We start from the raw sequence: 22,205 nt of genomic DNA, 5'->3' as shown, positions 1-22,205 counted from the left end.
CTACAAGAAAATTGTAGTTTACAAACTACATTTTCCATTTCTAATCCGTTGCTAAATTGAATTAGCAATGGATTAGAAATAGAATTTTTTTTTCAAGAATATGTGTTGCTAATTTATTACAAAAAAAAATTAATAGTCTGTTTCAGACATTAGCAATGGATTTTGTAACGGAAACAATTCCATTTTCAATTTTTGAAAATAGCAATAGAAACTATTCCGTTTCAATTTTAGACATGAGCAACGGATTTGTAACAAAAAAAAATTCTGTTTCCAATTTTTGAAAATAGCAATGGAAACTATTCTATTTCAAAAGCGTTGCTACATTCAACAATAGAAGTTTTTTCGTTGCTAATCAGTTTCAGAATGTAACAATGGATTTGCAATGGAATAATTCTCATTTTAGAATATAGAAACGGATTTTCGATGGAACATATTTTGTTTTAAATTTTTTTATTAGAAACAAAAAAAATTTCGTTGCAAATCCATTGCTAAAATTTAATATATATATATATATATATATATATATAATTAATTAATCTGTTTGTAATCCATTGCTAAAACACTAAATAATAAAAAAAATATGACATTTACTTTCATAATGATATAAATAATACTTGTTATAACAAATTTTTTCATCCAATAAAGCTAACAAAAAATGATTTCATTAATGTATTTTAAAAAAAGATGTCCAAAAATGAAGTTTAACAAAAGTAAAATACTAACAAATAACAAATAAACTACAACTTATATAGATGGTCAATATCATGATAATTACTAGCTGGATGTGAGTCCTGAGTGAACTATGAGCACTGAAGGATCCTAGCCTCGAAGTTTATCATCATATCCTACGTTCAACACATCATCTGATCATGATACTCATCTTTGTCCGCCCTCATCTCGTACAAACTCTCCTGATGCTCTTTGTTTTTATCTTGTAGCTGATCAATAGTCTCACACAGCTGTGTAATCTTAATTTGTAGCTCCTGGGATGATGTTCCTGTAGATGAAAAGCAAATCAACAATATTGCATGTTTGCCTATTATTAGCATATAGGTCCATAGATGATATACCTGTAGATGAGCTTTGCGATAGCTAGGGATAAAAATAGATGCTTGGGAGCCTACTCCATAAACCTGAAGTAATATATTTCCTTTGTCTAAAATTGAAGACTTATTACTCTCTTCTTGTGTTTGAGATGCTTGATCCATAAGGTCCAAATAACGATCCTACCACAATAAATTTGAGAACTCAAATATTGTGATTAACACAATCAAATAAAAACTCATGAAATGTAAACAAAGTCTACAATTTAAATATATAAAAATAAATTACTCATCTATGCCTCAAATATATATATATATATATATAAAGAGAGATTATTGATCTATTTATCATAATGGCCTGAGCTCTTGCATCAATAAACTCAGAGGTACCCTTCTTTGTAAGTGTCGCTTCGAAAAGCTCATTTGGAAGAGGGTCACGACCAAGCCTCGATCGCTACAATAATATAAAAACTTGTATTAAGTTAAAATTAATGTTATAAAAAATGTTGAGAATAAAGTTACATTTATATAAATTAAAATGCATTACCAATTTCTTTGCATGACATATGTGAGAAATAGTGCCTCCTAAGTGCCGGGATATACCAAATCCACGTCCTTCAACCTTAATAAAATTCTTTGTAGAAAATTTCAGGCTTCGAGCTTTAAACTCCGAGGAATTGCATGCTTCATTCCATATTTGCCACGCAGTATCAGTCACATACAATGTTTTTTCTTTACCTTTTCTAAAGACACACATCAATGATCTATAATGTTCTCTAACTTTGCGCTACCATGCCATCTTGATAATTGATGAAATTGACTAATTCTAGATGAAATGTTTCTGTAATTTAACATGAAAATGAATATATATGATGTCATGGCCAGACCCGAAGGGTCCACAGAATGTGACAACTGCCGCGATGATCCCGAGGAGGGGCACTCCACCACTTAACCCTCAGAGCACCGCAAGGCTAACCAACAACCTAGAAAACAACAACATTTACATTGATACATAACGAAAGTCATAGTGATAGCAACCACAATAATAAATACAATTTAAAGGGTTCACAATTGCACAGGCAAGTGACAACAATAACAGCACACGGCTGACACACAAAGGGTTTAGGAGTTGTTTAGATACAAGACTATGCAATAAGGTTTACTACCCCCTGTGGATCCATAAGTCAAACAACTTGTCCATGACAAAAAAGAACATACATGAACTGAAAAGAAATGCAATAGAGAGAACAGTAGCAAATACTGAGCACACTGCCACACCGCCACACCTAGTACCTACAAAAGACTGGGAAGACGAAAGAGGGGCTGAGCAACTAATATTACTTAGTGAGGAGCGATTAGCACAACCCTAATAGAAATATACGCAATGATAACATAAATCTCCAAATTTGATACGCGATGAATAAAATAACTAGTTTAGCACATGAATACATATAATTGCAACTTTAATTCAAAATAGCAAGAAAGATATAATAAGAAGGCATTCTACCTCAATTAGGGTTTTAGAATATCAAAGTGTGAAAATATTGAATATAGAGTTCCAATTTATGAAAATAAGCTAGTCATGAAGCAAAACTTCCACTATAAATATGTAAATAAAAAATAGTTCCCAATTATAAGTATAAGAAAGTAAATAACATTAGTTTCACAATAAATAAACATAATATTAGTGCCAAATCAAATTTATGGGAGACTGCCCTCCTAAGAGTGACAGTTGGGCTTCGCCCCCTCACACAAATTCAATATGACACAACAAAAGAAACACAAAGGGACTAAATCTCAAACCTAGCATAAAGCAACACCCAACACTCACCCAGCATAAAGTGGTCTAGAAACCTCCCTAAACCTTCATTGCCGCCGTGGTTAGGTTCAGAGCCATCAAAGTACTCATGCCTTTGACGTTGAACCATCGGTTCACCGTATGGTGACAATGGCTACCTGATGAATATCTAGTTAGAATTCTATACATCCACCTGAACTGACCCTTGTAGTAATCAACCGGTCTACCACGTCACCTCAAAAGGCTGGCAGTGGAAGTCCGCCTACTACAGTAGGGTATCACTATACAAACTCAACAATAATCACAACTCCACATGGAGTACAATAACCAATAATAACCATCAATCAAGAACATCTCAGCCATTTCCACAAGGAAATGATAAAAACACAAGCAAAACTCAAGCTTTTAACACAAAACAATTTACACAATCCAACACAAGAAATAACATGGAAATTCTTTCCTTTCGACAACCCAAAAGGAGTTCAAGCTTAGATTATGCAAAATCAAAGAATTCCACGACAACTCCCAAGTTTCACAAAACAAAGATTTCGCAAACTCCTTGAAGAATTTAACTCACAAGTCAAAGATGAACATTCAAACACTGAATAATACCTTCAAAATTTTTAACAATAATAACCATCATTAGACAAGATACAAAACAAGTATAAACCAATAAAGCTTTACTTAAGCCACAATATATATATAGCTATTAGTACTTTTCTAATAGAATTATGCTAATTAGTCCCACTCACAAACTTAGGCGGGTATAGCACGTGAGAGTGTTACTCCTCCGTAGGCTCCTTGCCTCAAGACAATCCCTCAACACCTAACCAATCATGACCGCACACACACACACAAGCAAGATAAGAGTAAGCCAAAGAAACACCAAGAAAAACCATAAGATCAAACACACAAAACGACCCTCAACGAAGTCAAGGGTTAGCTCAAAGCTAAGATCGGGGGTTTCCAAAGAATTCCAGAGGTTCTAGGCTTCCCTCAAAGCTAAAGAAACCAAGAAAACAAGGAGAACTCACCGGTGCTACAATAATCCTGAAATTGCAAGCACAAGATTCACTCATGATTCCAACAATTATTGGAAAACAAACAAGGGAAACATACTCCAATAACCCTCTACACTCTAATAAGAAGATAATGCAAAAATCAAGGCTCAAATATGCTCATTTACCGCAAGCACTAAGTTCATCTAGCAAGGATGAAGAAAAAAGGAGAAATAAAGAAAGAATTATGGTGTTTACCTTGCTAGCTTCAAGAGAGGAGGAAGGAAAGATGGAGCTTCAAGCCATCAAGGGAAGGATTTTCCATTCAAAGGTCTCCTTCTTCTCCAAGAGAAAAGCAAAAAGATAATGAAAGTAAAAGCATGGCTTTAAAAGAGAATGCATGGCTTTGAAATGATAAGGAATGACTTTGAAATGACAAGGCATGGTTGGAGGTATGGCCAAAAGAAGGGACATGGAAAAAGACCTAATTGCCCTTCTAACTCCCAAGTATGCAAAAATATAATAAAAAAAAGATTAGGGTTAAAAAGATAAGGCAGGGTACAATATATTATATTTAGACTATATATTTAAATAATTAACAAATGGGATGAATTTATATACTTAGATTTGGTGGCATAAAGGTATCATAAGAGGTTGGTACCAACATCAGCTACTTATGCATCTACCCGTGCATTCAAATCAAATAGTAGATAAGTATCAAATCATATTACAAGAAAAAATTAAATGGAATTGTGACAGATGTAATTTCATGCTTGTTATCCTTTACATTAGCTTCATTCTGCATCTCCTTTAATCTATTTGTATATAAAGAAATTAATTAGTTAACTAATTACTTGATAGATAGTTAATCAATGTTTGACCTCTAGATTAATTGAAATGGATGAGAAAAGTAGTTTAAACCTAAATGAAAGCAAAATGTTCAGAATTTTTTTCAAATAAAAACTGCCTTTGCCCTAGTCTCTAAATGAAGGTTTTTACCTAAAAATGCATTTGATAATCTTATCACTAATTGATTAAGACAAGAGAGTTGGAGATTAATCAGTCGACTTCTCTGATAAAGAAATAAAGAAAATAATACATATAATTTCACATTTAATGAAAGCAAAAGAAACAAAATTTTTACATGCCACAACAAACAACAAATACATAACTTGATTTTCCATTTTAACTAGTGGTTATTTACGAACCTGAAATTCATTTCAGTAGAAGTCTTTCGTCTCTTTAGAAACATTATTCTAACAGTGTGCATTCTCGTCCATTCTTTCCTTAAAGATAGATGTTATCCCTTGAGCACAAACATCATAAGGATGCAAACTATAAATAAACAAAGATGATAACAACCAAATATAAAAGTCAACAATAATAAAGAAAATAAATTACTTGCATTAAACAATTACACTGAAAACTAATAAAAAATTTAAACTTACCTTCCATTCACCACTTATATGTGCTTTCTCCCTAAATTTGTAGCATGGGCCATGCCATCCATTGATGATGTTGAATTTCCACTAGCAGGAGCAATAAGAAAAATGTCATCATGAGTAGCACCTCCACAAGCACAAGGAGTAGAAATAGAAGATGATGATGACACACCAAATGGATCACCAACAGGTGAAGATAATGGATGGGATAATGCAGCAGGTGTAGAAATAACATGTGCCAGAGTCCATCGTGACATGGAAGCTAAACCATCAAACAATCATCATGCATAGTGGGAGTCTCTTGATCTGCAGGTGAACCAATATGTCTAAACTAATCAAGCAAGCCTCTACAAGTAGAACCTCCTCTACGATCCCCTTTAATAGTGCTTGAACAATCACTGCCAAATCAGAATATATAAAAATATAATACAAGTACAAAGTATATGCTATTATTATTATTATTTAATTTGATTGTTGTTACACGTAGAACTTTCATTTATAGATTTACCTTAAATCATTGACTATCGCTTTCAATTTCTACAAATTCATCATTTTCATCCTCTTCATCATTACTTTCTGATTCAAGTAGAGGCTCTCTTCACTCTCTACTTCTTCATCATCTATTTTTTAGAGACTGTTCTACATCAAAAATATTGATGTGTCCTGAAGGGGCTTCCATTTCATCTTGTTAGAAAGGTGCTTCACATGATACTAGTGTTGTCCCATGAACTTGTTTAGGAAGCTCTACAATGGATCTAGCTTTTACTTTGAATACTACCCACCAATCACCTTTGTCATGCTTTAAGTTAGGGTACGTTATATAATTAACTTGTGTTGCTTGAATGGCAAGAACAAAGGGTTCATATTTCTTGAAGAATCACCTATGGTTGACGTCCACAAGTTTATTTTGCAAATGAAATTTTGTTCCTGCATTTGGTGTTGGATCAAACCAATCAAATTTAAACAAAAATGGTTCACTTGATTGGTAATACTAGGTACCCTAAGCATAGAACCTCCCTTGATTGGCCGTAGTAGTCATTTTTATATATAGTATAGTTTGTACCTTCATGGATATACCACTATTCATTATTGTGCTATTTGAATTGTGACTTGTTGTATGAAATTAATAACCATTCACTATGCATCCATTGTAACATTTATAGCTTCTTAGCGGTCCTTTTAACAAGTCCTTTAAGAACTGATTGGAAATATTTTTAGAAGGATCATGTGCAAAATTGTAGAACCATATTTCAAATTCCTGTTCCTATTTCTCATCAACGTGTCTATCTTCAATCTACCGAATCATTGAGCGTAACTCATAGACATAGATACTTCACATATTAAAACCACAAAAAAAAAAGTTAGTATAAAGTCAAAAGCAAACTAAGCCTTGAATTTGAAAATTAATTGACATACTTTATGAATGGTTGCATTTCTAGACTATTTAATCAAATGTATATTCGTGCCGCCGAATATTCTTCTTCGGAAAGACATTGGTTCTTGATTTTCCTAATGTTCTTCTGGGACCTATGAAAATTGATAAATTTACAGGGTATTCTATTATATCTTCTTCAATGTCTACATTACGTGGCACATTTTGAAGCCTTGCCTTCACATGTGGTTAGAATAATGTGGACAGAATAATGAAACTTCCTCGGCTAAGTAGGCATTACATATAGAGCCTTCTACTTTTGCTTTATTCCTGACATTCTTCTTTAATTTTCTGAGATACCTACAAAGTCCCATTTATATGTGTGAAGTAATAAACATTATTTATTTTAAGAGTTTACACCAATGAATTATATGTCTCACCTTTCAAATAGATACATCCACCAATATTGTACCGGACCAACAATCCATGCTCCAAAAGCCAAGTACACCGGAAGATGTTCCATTGAATAAAAAAAACTTGGACGAAATATACGCTCAAGCTTACAGAGGATTAAAGGAATTTCTTCATTAAGCCTTAGCATATCCTCTTCTCGGATTACAGTCGAAGTGAGCTCCTTGAAAATATTACTCAATTTTGTTAATGCCCGCCAAACACCTAATGGAAGCAGTTCCCTGAATGCTATTGGAAGTTACCTTTGCATAAAGACATGACAATCATGGCTCTTCATACCAAAAAGCTTTAGTTTTCGCATGTCAATACATCTACACATGTTTGATGCATATCCATATGGGAATCTAAGATTTTGAATCCATTCTCAAAGCACAATTTTTGACTATTTATCCAAAGTATAACATATTTAAGGATATTTTCCAGTAGCATCAATTCTTTGTAACTTAGGCCGACAATAGAATTCTTTCAAATCTTCTCTTAATTTAGCATTATCTTTTGTCTTCCCTTTGACATTCATCACAGTATTAAATATGTTCTCAAACACATTTTTCTCAACATACATAACATCAAGATTGTGACAGATTAGATTTGTTCACCAATAGGATAAATCCCAAAAATGCTACATTTTCTCCAGCCAGTAGTCTTACCAATGCTGCTATTGGTCTCATATGCACTGGTGTCCATGACCTTTTTTAGCTTTAGATCTTGTATTTCTTTAAGGATTTCTTCACTAGTTTGGTTAACATGATCCATTTTTGTGACCATTCTATTTTTTTGAAAAACAATTTTGTTCTTTCTAAATGGATGATTACGAGGTAAGAATTTGTAGTCATTATAAAATCATGATTGCTCCCCCCTGTTAAAGTAAATGCATCTGAATCATCCTTACAATAGGGACAAGCTCTTCTACCTATAGTGCTCCATCCGGACAACCTCGAAAATGCTAAAAAATAACTTATTATCCACATAAGCGCAACACGCATTTGAAATTTATTCTTTCTTGATGCATTATATGTTTCAGCTCTAATTTCCTACAATTGCCACAATTTTGTAAGGAGAGGCTACAAATACACATCCAACATATCTTTTGGATTTCTTGGGCCAAGAACTATCGCCATTAGGAACATATACTCCTTTTTCATACACATCGAAGGGGGCAAATTATAAGGAGTGACAATCACTGGCCAAGAGAAATACTGTTAACCTAACTGCCCAAAAGGTTGGAATCCATCATTGCACAACCCAATCTCACATTTCGACTTTCTGCTGCAAATGAAGGGTGGGTGTTATTAAAATGCTTCCATGCAGGGCAATCAGAACAATGGTGCATCACCCCTTCTTCAAGCTCATGCTCTGCATGCCATCTCATTTCTTATGTTGTTGCATTTGATGCTCATAATCTTTGTAGCCTTGCCGTTAAAGAAAAATAATACATTTCTTGTGTGGAATATTTGTTTTTGAATGAGCTACCTTGTCAAAGCTTATACTTAGGATGCTCACAAATTTAGTAACTCATTAGTTTATTATCTCATCCCCAGTATATCATGCATCCATTAAGACAACAATGAATTTTCTCAACTGGTAGACCCAAGCCTTGAACTATTTTCTTTGTTCTGTAAAAGTTACTTGGTATTGCATTATTAAACGGTAAATTTTCTTTCAAAATTGACAAAAGTCATTGAAACACTTTTCAGATAAATGATATTTTTCCTTCATATTTAACATTCTTGGAACAGCTGATTATTGCATGTGAGCGATTTTCACAACCTGAACATACCTCTTGGTTAACTGCTCTTAACATATCAAACAATTTGTGAGCTACCCCATTTCGAGGTTCCTCCATATAAGTAGGTGAGAAATCAAGCCCTCTAGCATCTGTGATCATTTGTTTATATGTATATATTATATGATGATGGTCCAACACTTGTAACCACTTTAGTGGTTACACCCTATTCATCATGAGCATCGATATATGGCTCATTAGGTTCTCCATAGTGAATCCAATGGTAGTAGTACCTTACGAATCCATACTTCATTAAATGATACCTAACTGTATTTTCATCTCAAAAGGCATGATTTTGACATTTGCGATGATTACACGGACACTTGATTTTAATTCCATCCTTATATTTTGGGTTCATCTTTGCAAACTCAATAAAGTCATTGATACCTCGTAAAACAATCAGGGTTTAGAAAGCCACCTTTAAGCCTAACATACATCAAACTCCTTTCTGAATTAATTTTAATAAGCACTGTGTTATAAAAGGATACAATCAGTGAACATTGTTGTATATCTAGTGGCATGAAATATCATGTTCATGTGATCCTAGATATCAGAGTACATAAAAATCTATTTTTCTTTATAAATTCATTTAAATAAAAAATACATAGTACTTACTTTTGCAAAGTGCTTCACTTGATTTTATGCCAAATTGCCAATATTCTGAATAAGACTAACCAAACACGTCAAATGGTAGTAAAGAGAATTCAACTAATTGAGGTGATGCAATACAATGCGAAAGGAAAAAAAAAAATACTTTTATGTATGAATTCATAAAATTAGCATGAAATATTAATAAAAGTAATCATTGTTTTATGATTAAAAAAAATACATGCTCGTTTTGAAATGACTTGCTTACTAATATTTTAATACATGCACTTTTATGGTTTGAAACAAAGTTGGCAGCTTAGAAGTCAAACATAAGAGAATATATATATGTCAAGTAAATGCAAGCATTAAATCAGTAAAAGTTTTAATGGAAACAGAAGTTTGATCTTAGTCAGAAAACATGACATTAGTTACTGATATTTTAATATATGTCAAGTAATATGTGTGTATATATATATATATATATATTCATTCCACTATATATATACACATAGAAATAAATACTTTCTAGCAATAGAAACGATAATGGAAGAAGAAATTTGAGATATGTCTCTTTGTTTGCTTGACATGTTTAGTTGTTCTCCTTGTCCATCCTTGATCGAATGGAAGCTTGCCTGACAAGTGTGGCAACGTCACCATCCCCTACCCCTTCGGCATCTCCGGCTGTAGCCTCTTCGGTTTGGACATCATATGCAACAACACCTACAATCCATCCCACTAAAGCCATTCATTGGCTCTAGCGACATCAACATTTTCAATATCATAGATGATGTGGTTATCATTAACCTCCTTGTTGCAGCTTTCGTTGAATGTGATTTTGGCATTAGCAATGGGATCGATTGTAAGATATATAGTTGGGTGAGCAATACCCTTGATGATGATCAACTGCCCTACACTGTCTCTCAAACCAAAAATATATTCACTGCCATCAGATATAGCATGCTCGCCTACTTGTACGACTATGATGGCACGAGCATCAGTGGTTGTGCTTCTGATTGCGTTAACATGCCCGACACCATCGACATCAGCCCATGCTCAGGCCACAATGTTGATGGAAAGTATTTATTTTTATATGTATATATACATAGTGTAATGAATATATATACATATATTAAAATATCAACATGATACAAGGTAAGAATTATTTTTTTCTCTTAGTGGAACAAACATGACACTAGTTACTATTCCTGGATTCTTTCTTATAGCAGTACAATAAAAGTTATAATGGAATGCAACAAACATATAAAACCACCACAAATGGATCACAATCACTTAATTTATATATATATATATATATATATATATGCAAGGAAAACTTTGTATTGTGAATACTAATTAAGATAGATAGCTAATTATTAAAAATATCAACAACCACTTTTGCACAATTATATTTTTATTATCAACAGTTCAAAGCTACCTTTAACACATAATTATGGAAGAGAGTAAGAAATAAGAGCTATTATATATCTTGCATTAGTGGTTCACTGGAGATGAATCAGTGCTCCTAAACAGGAAAGCTTGCTTGCGCTCAAGACCTAGAGATGAATCAAAAGTATTTCTGGGCATAATTGAAAATCAACTTCCTCTGTAAAAACCATTAATCATAATAAGAAAAGAAGACTGTAAAGTCTCTTCCCCTCTTAATTTACATATTTTGATGAATCCGTATTTACAACAATCCAAACTCGAAAATAATGAAATCTTATCGCGAAAACTTGATTAACAAAATACTTGAGATGAAACTACCATGTAGTCAGTTTCATCTCAATTTTTTAATCCATATTCACTCATCCAAAACTCCAAAACAAGTTATCATAAGTTCAATCTCATTCAATGGGCAAATCGTTAAAGAACAAGCAAACATAAATATATAGTTACACAGCAAGCATGAAAAATCCCCTACTTTCATTTCCTCAACATCCAATGGGCAAACCGGTGTAGAACAAGCTTTCTGCAAAACAATAACTCAAACATGGCACATGGATTCGATATACCACCCAAAAACTAGGGTAAAAAACACAATCTTTTATGCCATAACAAATCATGATTTTGGCATCAAAGTTCCCATCAAAATTTTTCATTAATTGACTGATTCATCTCAATATCACAACCCATAAATCATGCAAAATAACTCTTTATTCGACTCACTTTGGTTATTCAAGAAAATAATCAAAAAAGCAGCCATGCCTTGTTCACCTCCGTTAGCTTCTCTCTAACTCTAGAGTTCTCGTCGAAGGGCAATATACCACCGGAGTTCTCGTTGAAGGGCTCAATTCCGTCAATAGCGACAGAGAAGATGTTGCTAGGGTTCACAGTGAGAGATAGATAGAAGAGAGGCAATGTAACCAAACGATTTTTTCTTTAAAGTTTAAATTTAAAAGATACATGTTAACAAATCCGGATCTATTTGATTAATAGATCCTGATCCGCGTGAACACAAACGGATCCTAGCTCTGTTTGTGTTATACAAACGGATATTTACTCCGATTGTGAAATTTCACAAATAGATCCAAGATTCGTTTGTGAAATTGCAATTTAATATTATTATATATAGTTTATAATATATACATTTTAATTTCATAAATTCATTTGATCAAAAAATGAATAATATATTTAATAATTTTATATTTTTCAAATTTATTTTTAAATGACTTACATATATATACTTATTTATATATGTAAGTCATTTGAAAATTTACCAAATAATTTTAATATAAAAAGATAAATTTACAAAAGCATACTTATAGCATACACGACTAAAGTTCTTTAATGAATTTTCTAAGTACTTTTTTTTAATTTTAAAAAATAAATTAGAATTGAGTTTAAAAAAAAAATGTTTAAAATAAATGTGTAATTTTACATATTTTGTTTTCGAAATGCATTCTATCAGAAAGAATTTATATATAGTATAAATTTTAAATATTTTAAATTTATTATTAATAATTATAAATTAATATTTTATGAGTATATTTAAGAAAATTTGTAATTGCCAAAATTTATTCCAAAAAATAATTTCATCCAAATAAAATATAATTAAATTCCCAATATGTTACATACAGATCCAGAAGTTCGTTTCTAAAATTACAAACAGTTACAAGGATCTGTTTGTATATAACAAACGGAACCGAGTCCGTTTGTAAATTCCAAACGGATCTTGGATCTGTTTGTAATATTCCAAATGGATATAGGGATCCGTTTGCAATGTTACAAATGGAATCGGATCTATTCGTAATTTCAAACGGATCTTGGATCTGTTTATACCTTTTATAAATGGATCCCTATATCCTTTGGTAACTTTACCAATGGATTCTATTATCCATTTGTAATTTTTATTTTTAAATATATATATATATTTTATTTTTTAAAATAAAATTTGTAATTTTACAAATTTTGTTTTCGAAATTCATTCTATAAAAATGAATTAATATATTGTATACATTTATATATTTAAATTTAATATTTATAATTATAAATTAATATCTCATGAATATATTTAAGAAAATTTGTAATTACCAAAATTTATTCCAAAAAATAATTTCATCCAAATAAAATATAATCGAATTCCTAATATGTTACAAACTGATCCAGAGATCTATTTATATAATTACAAATGGATACAAGGATCCGTTTGTAATATACAAATAGATCCTTGGATCCGTTTGTAACATTGCAGACAAATCCCACTTAAATTGATTTGCCAAACAAAAATGTTCTTCAAAATAATATAATCAAACTTTAAACCTATTGATGTAATATTTATTAAATCCTAATCTTATAAATAAGTATCTCTATAATATATTTTTTAACAAATACTATAAATATACATAAAAGTTATTTATCATTTGTCCAAATCATGTTAAATGAATCTTTTTTAATAAAATATAAATATAGCAATGGAAGTTTGGTTCCGTTTGTAATTTACAAACGGAATCTCATTCTATTGCTAATATTAGAAACCGATTTGTAAACCCTTACTATTATACAAACGGATTACAAATCCATTGGTACCTTACAAACAGAGCTTTAGTCCGTTTCTATAATAGAAATGGATTAGCAACCAATGCCATTTACATTTCAAATTTTGAAACGGTTGTAAATTCCATTTGTAAAACTGAAATGGAAGAGTAATCTGTTACTAAGTGGTTGCTAAGTAGCAATAAAACAATCCCGTTGCTAAATTTTTGTTTCTAATTCATTAGTTTCTTGTAGTGGGTAATCTCTCTCTATGGGGGAGATTATCTACTTAAGAGATTGTCATTAGCTTAGAATGAGGTTTAATAGAGTATTAATGCAATTGTGTGAATATCTGTATAAATTCAGTTACTCTTCACCTGAGAAATCTGTGTTTAGTATAATTCTATAAACCTCTCGGTTCAAATAGGATAGCAAATCTAGACAACTTTTGTCCATACCTTATAACCCTAGAGAGATGCTATGACCAGACATCGTTTTTTTTTCCTGACTTTCCTCCTGTTTTCTTTTATATTTTTCTTTATTTTATTACCTTTTATTCACACACACACATCATTCGATAACTTAGGCTATTTTTCAGAATTATAGCTATTACTAGTATTCATTTTCTTCCTTGTGGGCCGACACTCTACTTTACGCACACTATTGTTATGCGATCGGCATGCACACTTGCGTCCCTATCACCCCACTCTCACTCACCCATACCCAAGGGACTCTCTTCGATGGCACATCCTAAATCTCAGAGTAGGGGTCTCTTATATAGACGTCTCTACGTCTCAAATATAGAGCTTTCCCTTTTAGAATCTCCGCGACTTCCTAACTTAGACGCTTTGCAAAGTTAGATATTGCAACTCTTGTTGTAACTGAGCTTGTAACGCGACCCACCCACTAATCCTGACTTAGTTCTAGCTTTTGTTGCAACGAGACGTTGCAACGCCCCCAGTCCTTCCAACTGTGGCAGTCTAAGTCGATGCAGCCAACTCCTCCCGAGCTCTCTTTGTCAGCAACTAGCTTACCTCCTCACATCATATCAACAGGTCCCTCTCCTAAGGGTCGCAAATGTATACACTTGCCAAAGATAAATTGATCTTCAATCATCCAAGTTTGGTCTTCGCAATCTTCAAATTTGATCTTCATTCATCCAAATTTGGTCTTCAATATCTTGTTACTAAACTTGATCTCCTATCATCCAAGTTTAGCTCTTCAATATCTTCCAAGCATGATCTTCATTCATCCAAGCTTGGGCTTTAATCATCTCAAAATATATGCACTTGCTAAAGATAACTTGTGCCCTTCTTTAGACTGGTCCTTGAATAGCTGGAGTCTCCAAATAGCTTTGATATAAATATCCTTGTGTCTTCAAGATGCTCTACCCATAATTAGCTTTGAATCTTTTTTTCAAGTTTAATTGATAATTATGGTATTGAAAATCTTTATAGCTTGGTGTTGCCTTTCTTAGTTTGTGTCTTTAAATAGCTTCACACCAAACTAAGCTCCATGCAAACTTGGTATTTGATAAGTGCTAAATAGTTCATATTTTCCGTATCATTTACACTATATTCAGCATGGATTCTAACATGTTTATCACCTAATTAGTACAAAATTTCACTCTTTTATTCACCTCAGCCTTTATTTCTGTTTTAGTAAATAAATAAGCGAATTTAGGGGTGTTTTGAAGCAAATAGGTCAAGTTGCTGAATCAGAGCTTCACCACGGTTCACAACAGCCTTGGTAACATCTCATCACGACCATTGTCCAATCTCATCACTGTCGTTATCAAGTTGTGGCAGCATAGAACCACTTGAAGCAACACGTGAGCCACAATAGCCTTACAACGCCCGTTATGAAAACCCATCAAGCCCGTGATCTAGCTATACAACGCCAAGAAAGCGGTGTCAGCATGTGACTTGGAGCCCAAGTAATAACTTATTCACCACGGGCATCATCATAACGCCCGTGGTCAGGCTGTGGTTGACTCGATCCTATAAATACTCTGGGTTTCTGGAAATTCAAGGAGATTCTTTTGACGAATAAGGTAAGGCGGCCGGAGTTCTGGAGATTTGAGCTGCTAGAGATGAATTTCTTCCATATTCTAGCAGATTTCGGTGAGTTTCTCAAGGATAATCCAACGATCATCGTTAGAGAAGGGCGTGCGAAGGTATTTGGCATCATCTTGTCAATTTTGGGATCCTCTCCCCTTAACCTTGGCAGACCAATTGGAGGGAGTTAATTTAGAAATTTTTAAACACTTACTTATTCTTTGGTCTTATGGTTCTTCCTTGCTTTTATTGATTATTTTATAATCCATAAGAACCTAATTCAAAAAGAATTGTATGTCTAGGTCCCTCTATTATTGTTTATGACTCTTGATTGATAATTTAGTAAATCTTTACAGTCTTTTGTGAATCATTGCATGTTTGCTTGAATGATATTCTTGTCAATATGTATGAGGAAGATATGCCCCACACTAGGAGACCCATGCTCTGTTAGATCTATACATGCTCTAAGAGGTTTATTGCTAGATTTTTGGATTAGGGATTGATTGCCACTTATGCTTAGGGTTTGATTTGTCCCTTCTAGAGGAGTTCTCGTACTTGAGGCAAATATATGAGGCTGTATAGGAAGAGATTCCACCTTAAGTTTTTAGTGATTTATATCTAGTTGCCAAGAGATTGGGACTAGTAAGCCTTTGAATTCCCCCGATCCAATTCTAGAACACGATTGTCACACCCAACACCTACCATAAGTAATAATCAAGATAACTATCATACAAGCTATCAACTTCTTCCAATTGTGCTTAATGATTCTCCAATTATATTGTATGATAAGTTGTAGAAATAGATTAAAAAAAAAATGTAAACGTGTAGCCTATTGATTAAGTGAAAATGAAGTAATAGGAGCCTCTCGCCATTCCTGGGGAAATACGACCCTTGTACTCACCCACGAGGTATTACTTGACGATCTGTACACTTGCGGTATTCACGAACTAACTGTAATATTGTTTGCATACACACATGTTTATATATTTTTATAATTCACACACACCTCAAGGGTCTGTCAGTCTTCAAATAGATCTCCTTTTCAAAGATAGTTGTGTAGGTATTCTCCACATGTGATGCGGGCCGGATTGATGAACTAGCATGTGCCTACATGGACAAGTGGGACATGACCTAGGCAGGGGCATTAGGATAATTTCCCTGAACGGCTAATTTTGGTAATCAGAGGGTCCCATTAGATGGAAATAAGGTCAAGAAACACAATTTTACTGTTTATGGAAAGATTTCGTCTAGCCATAACTTAGGCTATGAATCTTTGATTGAGGCGCCGTTTTTGGCATTCGCCTTGTTTAGTTATGATTTTTATTTCTATAATTTCAATTGGGAATTTTCAATTTATTTTCTTTTTTTTATTTTTTAGGGTTTTCTTGTTGGTCTATTTAATTGTAAGCCTTTGGGATATGAAAGGGCAGTTTTTTGAATGAAATAACATTTAGTTTGTTCTTTTCTCTAAATCCCTGGGTATTCTTAGACTAAACAGGATTTAGGTTTGTTACTTTGTTGTCAACTTGGGCATTCTCAGACTAAACAAGTCTTCAACCCTATCCCCGCTGTGTCAACATGTCTTTTGCTTATTCCTTAAGTGAGATCTTTTCACCTTGATGTTCCTTGCCAAAAATAGATTCCAATAATAGCTTGTCTTCATTTTGTGCCACTTCATCTCATTGCCACTTCTCCATACCATGTCATCTTGCCACATTATCAAGTTTGCCACGCCATCTTTTACATGTGTCAAATGATGTCAATCATGGAGCTAGCTCTAACTCTTGTGCCTTATTTATAATGACTGGATTTAATAAATTGGGTTCAATATTTTTAAAGTGAGTTTAAATTTTCAAAAGTCAAAATATAAGAATTTACTCTAATTAAAATAGTTCATTAAAAAAATATAACATTAAATATGTTTACATTTCATTCACTAGAAAGACGGGAATTAGAGATTTATTTACTAAGGAAGTTAACGAAGCATGGATTATTTTGATAATTTTATCCAACATAACAGTACAGTTTCGAACATCAATAGAAATAAGCAAAAATATTAGTAAATATTAGTGTAAGAGATGTAAATAGCTGTCTCAATCTCTCTCAACTCAAAAATTAAAGATTGAGTCCTTTATCTTATCCACACTTACAAAAAAACTGAGAGATATAAGTAATTACTGTAATTAAATAAAATAATTAAAAAATTTATTAAAAATAATTTTTAATAGCCAGAAAAATAAAATATAAACGCCCATAATTCTTATAAAAAGATCACTTGTTACATAATACATTTAATCACTTGTTTCATAATGACAAATACAAACACACATAAACAACAAGAACATAAATCATTGTTCATCATTTTCATTTGGATCAAACACTGAAGGAGCCGATGAAATTGATGGAGAACAACCATCAGAATTTGGTTTGGAGGCAAAACTTCTAACATAGACACCAATAGCTTGAAGGAAACCATGATCGTCGTCGGAAGATGACCGGCCATGGAATCCGGCGCACCCGGTGTCCATCTTGAATCTAAACGGCAAGCCGGTTTCATGCCCAAATGGTCCATATGTGGCTCGACCAGTTTCAAATTTAAGTGATCTGATCACTGTAGTATAGTTATACGGTGCTTCCTCTTCACTTTCAAAAATGTCAGGTTCCAAGCACCATGATCCATAATACCCACTCACACAAGTGATCGGCTCATCCAAAAGTATCTACAAATATAACTTGTTAAATATAAATATTCTCATTTCATTAAATTAACTTCATGTGAACATTCAACTTTGATCATTAAAATAGGATGAAATGGATTTAAAAGACATTAATATAGCTTCTTTTGGTTAGCTTGTATGCTCATATAAAAAGGGTAATTACTAATAAATATATTTAATAAATAAAATTTTAAAATTAATTTTTAACCAGATAGGAAGACTAGTGAATAAAAATGCTTTGAAGAGGATGGATATATATACACATAATTTGATTTTGGTGAGTTTGAGATTAATATATTAATTTTTTGTATTAAACGACTGGCCACTTTGTTTGAGTGAGGAATAAAAATGTTAAGTTCAAAGAATTTTTTCCCTTTCCAAATATCAGGCTGAAAGAAAAAACCTCATCAAACACACAAAAAATTGATTAATTAGCATTAATAAAATATTTTTTAAATATAGTAAGCATTATATTTATTAAATTAATAGTTTCCAAACTAAATTATTAAATATAGTTATTTAAATAATTATATTTCTTAAAAAAAGTTAAGATGTGCTATGACATATTTTTTAGATAAAACCCAAAAATATTACCAGAAACTGATTTAACCTAAAAAGTTTAGGATCAAAGTCTAAGTCATACACATATATATATATATATATGAATTATATTTTACTATAATAATTTTAAGCACACAACAATTGATTTAAATAGAGAAAGAGAGTCAGACAGTAGTTAACCTGCTCAAAGTCTCCTTCAGTGCCACCATGTCTTGATGAAAGGCAAAATTTACCATTTCTCTCATATGATACTAGAATACCATAAATTAAGTCACCATGCCAAATACATATTTGTTTCACCTGTCCTCCAGCGCCATCACTCCATTCTTTTACATAATATGGCCTTTGCATGTTCCCTTTGCACTTTGCAATGACATAAATCTCCCCATCTTCACCTATTCTCAGGCCACTCTGATCATGAGAATTTGATTAAAAAAAAAATAATATTAATTGAACTCTAGAAAGAGAAAGAAAAAAATCAATTAAAAAAACTCTGAACAAGTAATAACTCACCATTATTTATTTATTTATTTTTGGTAGAAGAGCAAAGGCTTGAGATATGAACAACCTGGTTCTTTTTGTGTTAAATATATACACACAAAAACACAAAACAAAAGCTGACAAATTAAGCAGTCTTGGTGCTTGGGGTCTTCCAGTCTTCCACAATGGAGCCCATCTTAAATATATATTCCAATGCCTTTAGACATCAAAAGAACTGACAGCTTTGAGGAAAAGTAATCCAATTGATGCCCACTTACTTAATGATGGAACTTTGTGATTTAAGTGTTTGCTTCAACCTTAAGGAATGGATTACAAAGCAGTGCTTGCCAAATTCCACTGTGATTCTAAATAAATTATTTGCAATTTTCTTTTAGGAAACCGGTCCAATATGATAATTTATATTTGCATGATCAAGTATTATGTTATTAAGCGTTTTGAGATGTAAATTTGAATCCGAATCAAAATTTAAGTTTAATTTATGTTAATGTTAGATTAAATTTTTATTTTTATTTTATCAAATTTTTGTGTTAAGTTTATTTTCCAATTTTTTAATTGTTATTTTTTTTCTTCTGATTCATTTTCTATAATTCTTATTTTTTCTGTTAAATATTCTTTTACTTCATTAAGCCATATATATATTTAATATTTTATTTTATTTTTTAAATTATATTGATTTAATTCTTCTAAAAGATAATATCTTTTTTTTTTAATTCAATTTTATAATATTCTGTTGTTTCAAGTAGATGTTTATTTTTTGGGAATTTTAACCTATATTCTGATGGTTTTAATAATTCTTCTTTAGTCCAGATTTTAAATGGTGTTATTGGTTTTCTTATTTTTTGATTTGTTCCTAATTGAATATTTTTCACTTGGTTGCATAGGTTATCTGTTCAATTTTATGATTTTCTTTTTTTTTTATGCTATTTTTTACATAATCTAGATTGGATAAGATAGTTTCTAATTTTAATAACTGTGTTTCTAGATTATTTATTTTTTTAATAATTAAATCTATTTTTGCATCAATTTATGATTCTGTTAATATCATTTCTTCTATTATTTCTCTGCAATTTTTAATACCGTTAATACTTTAGTTATTATTTTTATTTCTTTATAAATATTTTTCATTTTAGGTTATTCAAATTTCTTAATATTATAAAATATCAAACATATATATGGCTTAATGAAGTAGAAGAATATTTAACAGAACAAATAAGAATTATAGAAAATGGATCAGAAGAAGAAAAAGAACAATTAAAAAAATTGGAAAATAAACTTAACACAAAAATTTGATAAAATAAAAACAAAATATGTCTAGAGAAAATCAAGAAAATTCAGGAGAAAAACCATAGTAAAAACTATAGATAATATTAGAAGATTTTCAATCTTAAATCATTTAAAATATACTAATCATATTAATAAACACCATAAAAGAAAAGAAGTAACATACATAATTGAAGAACAACAAAATAAAGCAAGAAATATGAATATAAAACTAATCCAAGGAGAAGAATTATATAAATTTAGAATATTTGAAACAAAAACAAAAATATATGAACATTATGATGAAATTGAAATATGCTGTACAAGTGATGATAAACAAATTATATTGGATTTAATAACAGAATAATCATATAACAAACTTGCATCATCAGGTTATACATTAATCCATTTAGGTCTCTTAATGTTAGGAGTAATAAGATTACACAGAAAATGATTAGGAACAAGAATTTTAGTAAGCTTAGTAGATATAAGACATATTTAAAATATGACAAAAATGACTATAGAATCCATGGAAGTAGATATGAATATAGACCATCCAGAAATCATATATATGACTCCAGACATTTTAATCCCACTAGAAACGTTTTATAAATATATAAAATTAACAATAAATTCAAAAGGATATACCATGATTTCAAATGCAACAAATTTAATAATAACAAAAACATTCACATGACAACTGACAAACAGTTGTAGAATCAACTATATTTTAACACCTAAAAAAGCAAAATCATTTTTGGAAAATCAAGGACTAAAAGGAATAGAAGGAAAATTTTATCAATCAGAAATGTTAAAAGGAAGTGAATGGAACATCCAACCCATAGATATCCAAACAATATCAAATAGACCAAGTAATGCAGAATTTTATGAAAATATTGATGGAAGTACAAGTATAAGAATGATAAACAAAGGCATAAAAAATATAAGAACTTCAAGAATAAAATGGATTTAATATATATAACAGATCCAGAATTAATTGAAGAACAATTAAAACCATTAAGAAAATATCTAGGAAATATAAATATATCTGTAACAGACCAAATAAAACAAAGAAGAGCAATCTGGCTGATATGTGTTAAAGATTATATAACAATGAAAGAATTTTATAAAATAAGCTCAGAAATATTAATAGAAACCATAACAGTAAAATATGATAATCAAGGAAATTGGATATGGAATATAAAATATATACCAAGAAAAGAATTATATCCATTAGAACATCAACAAAGAAAAATCAGACTAGATAAATGGAAAAAATCATTAGAAGAACAGTTTAAATCTATTGAAAGCTGTTATACATGAAAAATTTAATAGATTCAACAGATATAAACTTAATAGATAATCTAATAAGTAACTCAATTAAATATACAATAAAAGACAATAAAAGTCTAAAAGAAGATATAAAAGCAAAACAATGTATATGGTTAAAAGGAGTTAAAAGATATATAACTTTTAGAGATCAAATTAATCATCAAGCAGTTAAAATAAAGATTTTAAGTGATATTAGTCTTTCCCATGGGATTACTTAAGTCTAATACGGAGATTAGGTAGAGCCCAAATTGGTTGATGATTCTCGAGGATTTTTTTTATCACTTTCATGGGACTCTTGAAACTCAAGGCT

General features: G+C 31.4%; 2 protein-coding genes across 4 annotated transcripts; both read right to left on the bottom strand.

Annotated features, from left to right (window-relative positions):
* Positions 1-694: 694 nt before the first annotated feature.
* LOC120267898 lies at positions 695-4,179 on the bottom strand. 2 transcript variants are annotated; one of them, XR_005538617.1, is made up of 5 exons: positions 4,098-4,179; positions 1,591-2,026; positions 1,434-1,497; positions 1,071-1,226; positions 695-997 (listed from the first exon to the last, which is right to left on the bottom strand). XR_005538617.1 is itself a non-coding variant. In XM_039275574.1 (4 exons), exons 1-4 carry the CDS (start codon positions 1,602-1,604, stop codon positions 893-895), a joined length of 339 nt encoding a protein of 112 aa, XP_039131508.1. In that variant the 5' UTR covers positions 1,605-2,081; the 3' UTR covers positions 695-892. The 2 variants fall into 2 exon arrangements, 1 of the variants encoding a protein (XP_039131508.1); XM_039275574.1 differs by lacking the exon at positions 4,098-4,179 and having other exon boundaries at positions 1,591-2,081.
* A 13,582-nt stretch (positions 4,180-17,761) lies between these two features.
* Positions 17,762-19,468, bottom strand: LOC120266590 (jacalin-related lectin 3-like). 2 transcript variants are annotated; one of them, XM_039274230.1, is made up of 3 exons: positions 19,316-19,468; positions 18,983-19,213; positions 17,762-18,244 (listed from the first exon to the last, which is right to left on the bottom strand). In XM_039274230.1, the coding sequence occupies exons 1-3, from the start codon at positions 19,316-19,318 to the stop codon at positions 17,873-17,875; spliced, it is 606 nt and encodes a 201-aa protein (XP_039130164.1). In that variant the 5' UTR covers positions 19,319-19,468; the 3' UTR covers positions 17,762-17,872. The 2 variants fall into 2 exon arrangements, with proteins under 2 accessions (XP_039130164.1, XP_039130165.1); XM_039274231.1 differs by having other exon boundaries at positions 18,983-19,197; positions 19,316-19,467.
* Positions 19,469-22,205: the final 2,737 nt, after the last annotated feature.

The sequence above is a fragment of the Dioscorea cayenensis genome, chromosome 8 (genome assembly GCF_009730915.1).
Source record: "Dioscorea cayenensis subsp. rotundata cultivar TDr96_F1 chromosome 8, TDr96_F1_v2_PseudoChromosome.rev07_lg8_w22 25.fasta, whole genome shotgun sequence".
Classification (NCBI taxonomy): domain Eukaryota; kingdom Viridiplantae; phylum Streptophyta; class Magnoliopsida; order Dioscoreales; family Dioscoreaceae; genus Dioscorea; species Dioscorea cayenensis.
Note: the sequence above shows the minus strand (reverse complement) of the source record. Positions and strands in the feature narration are given on the sequence as shown.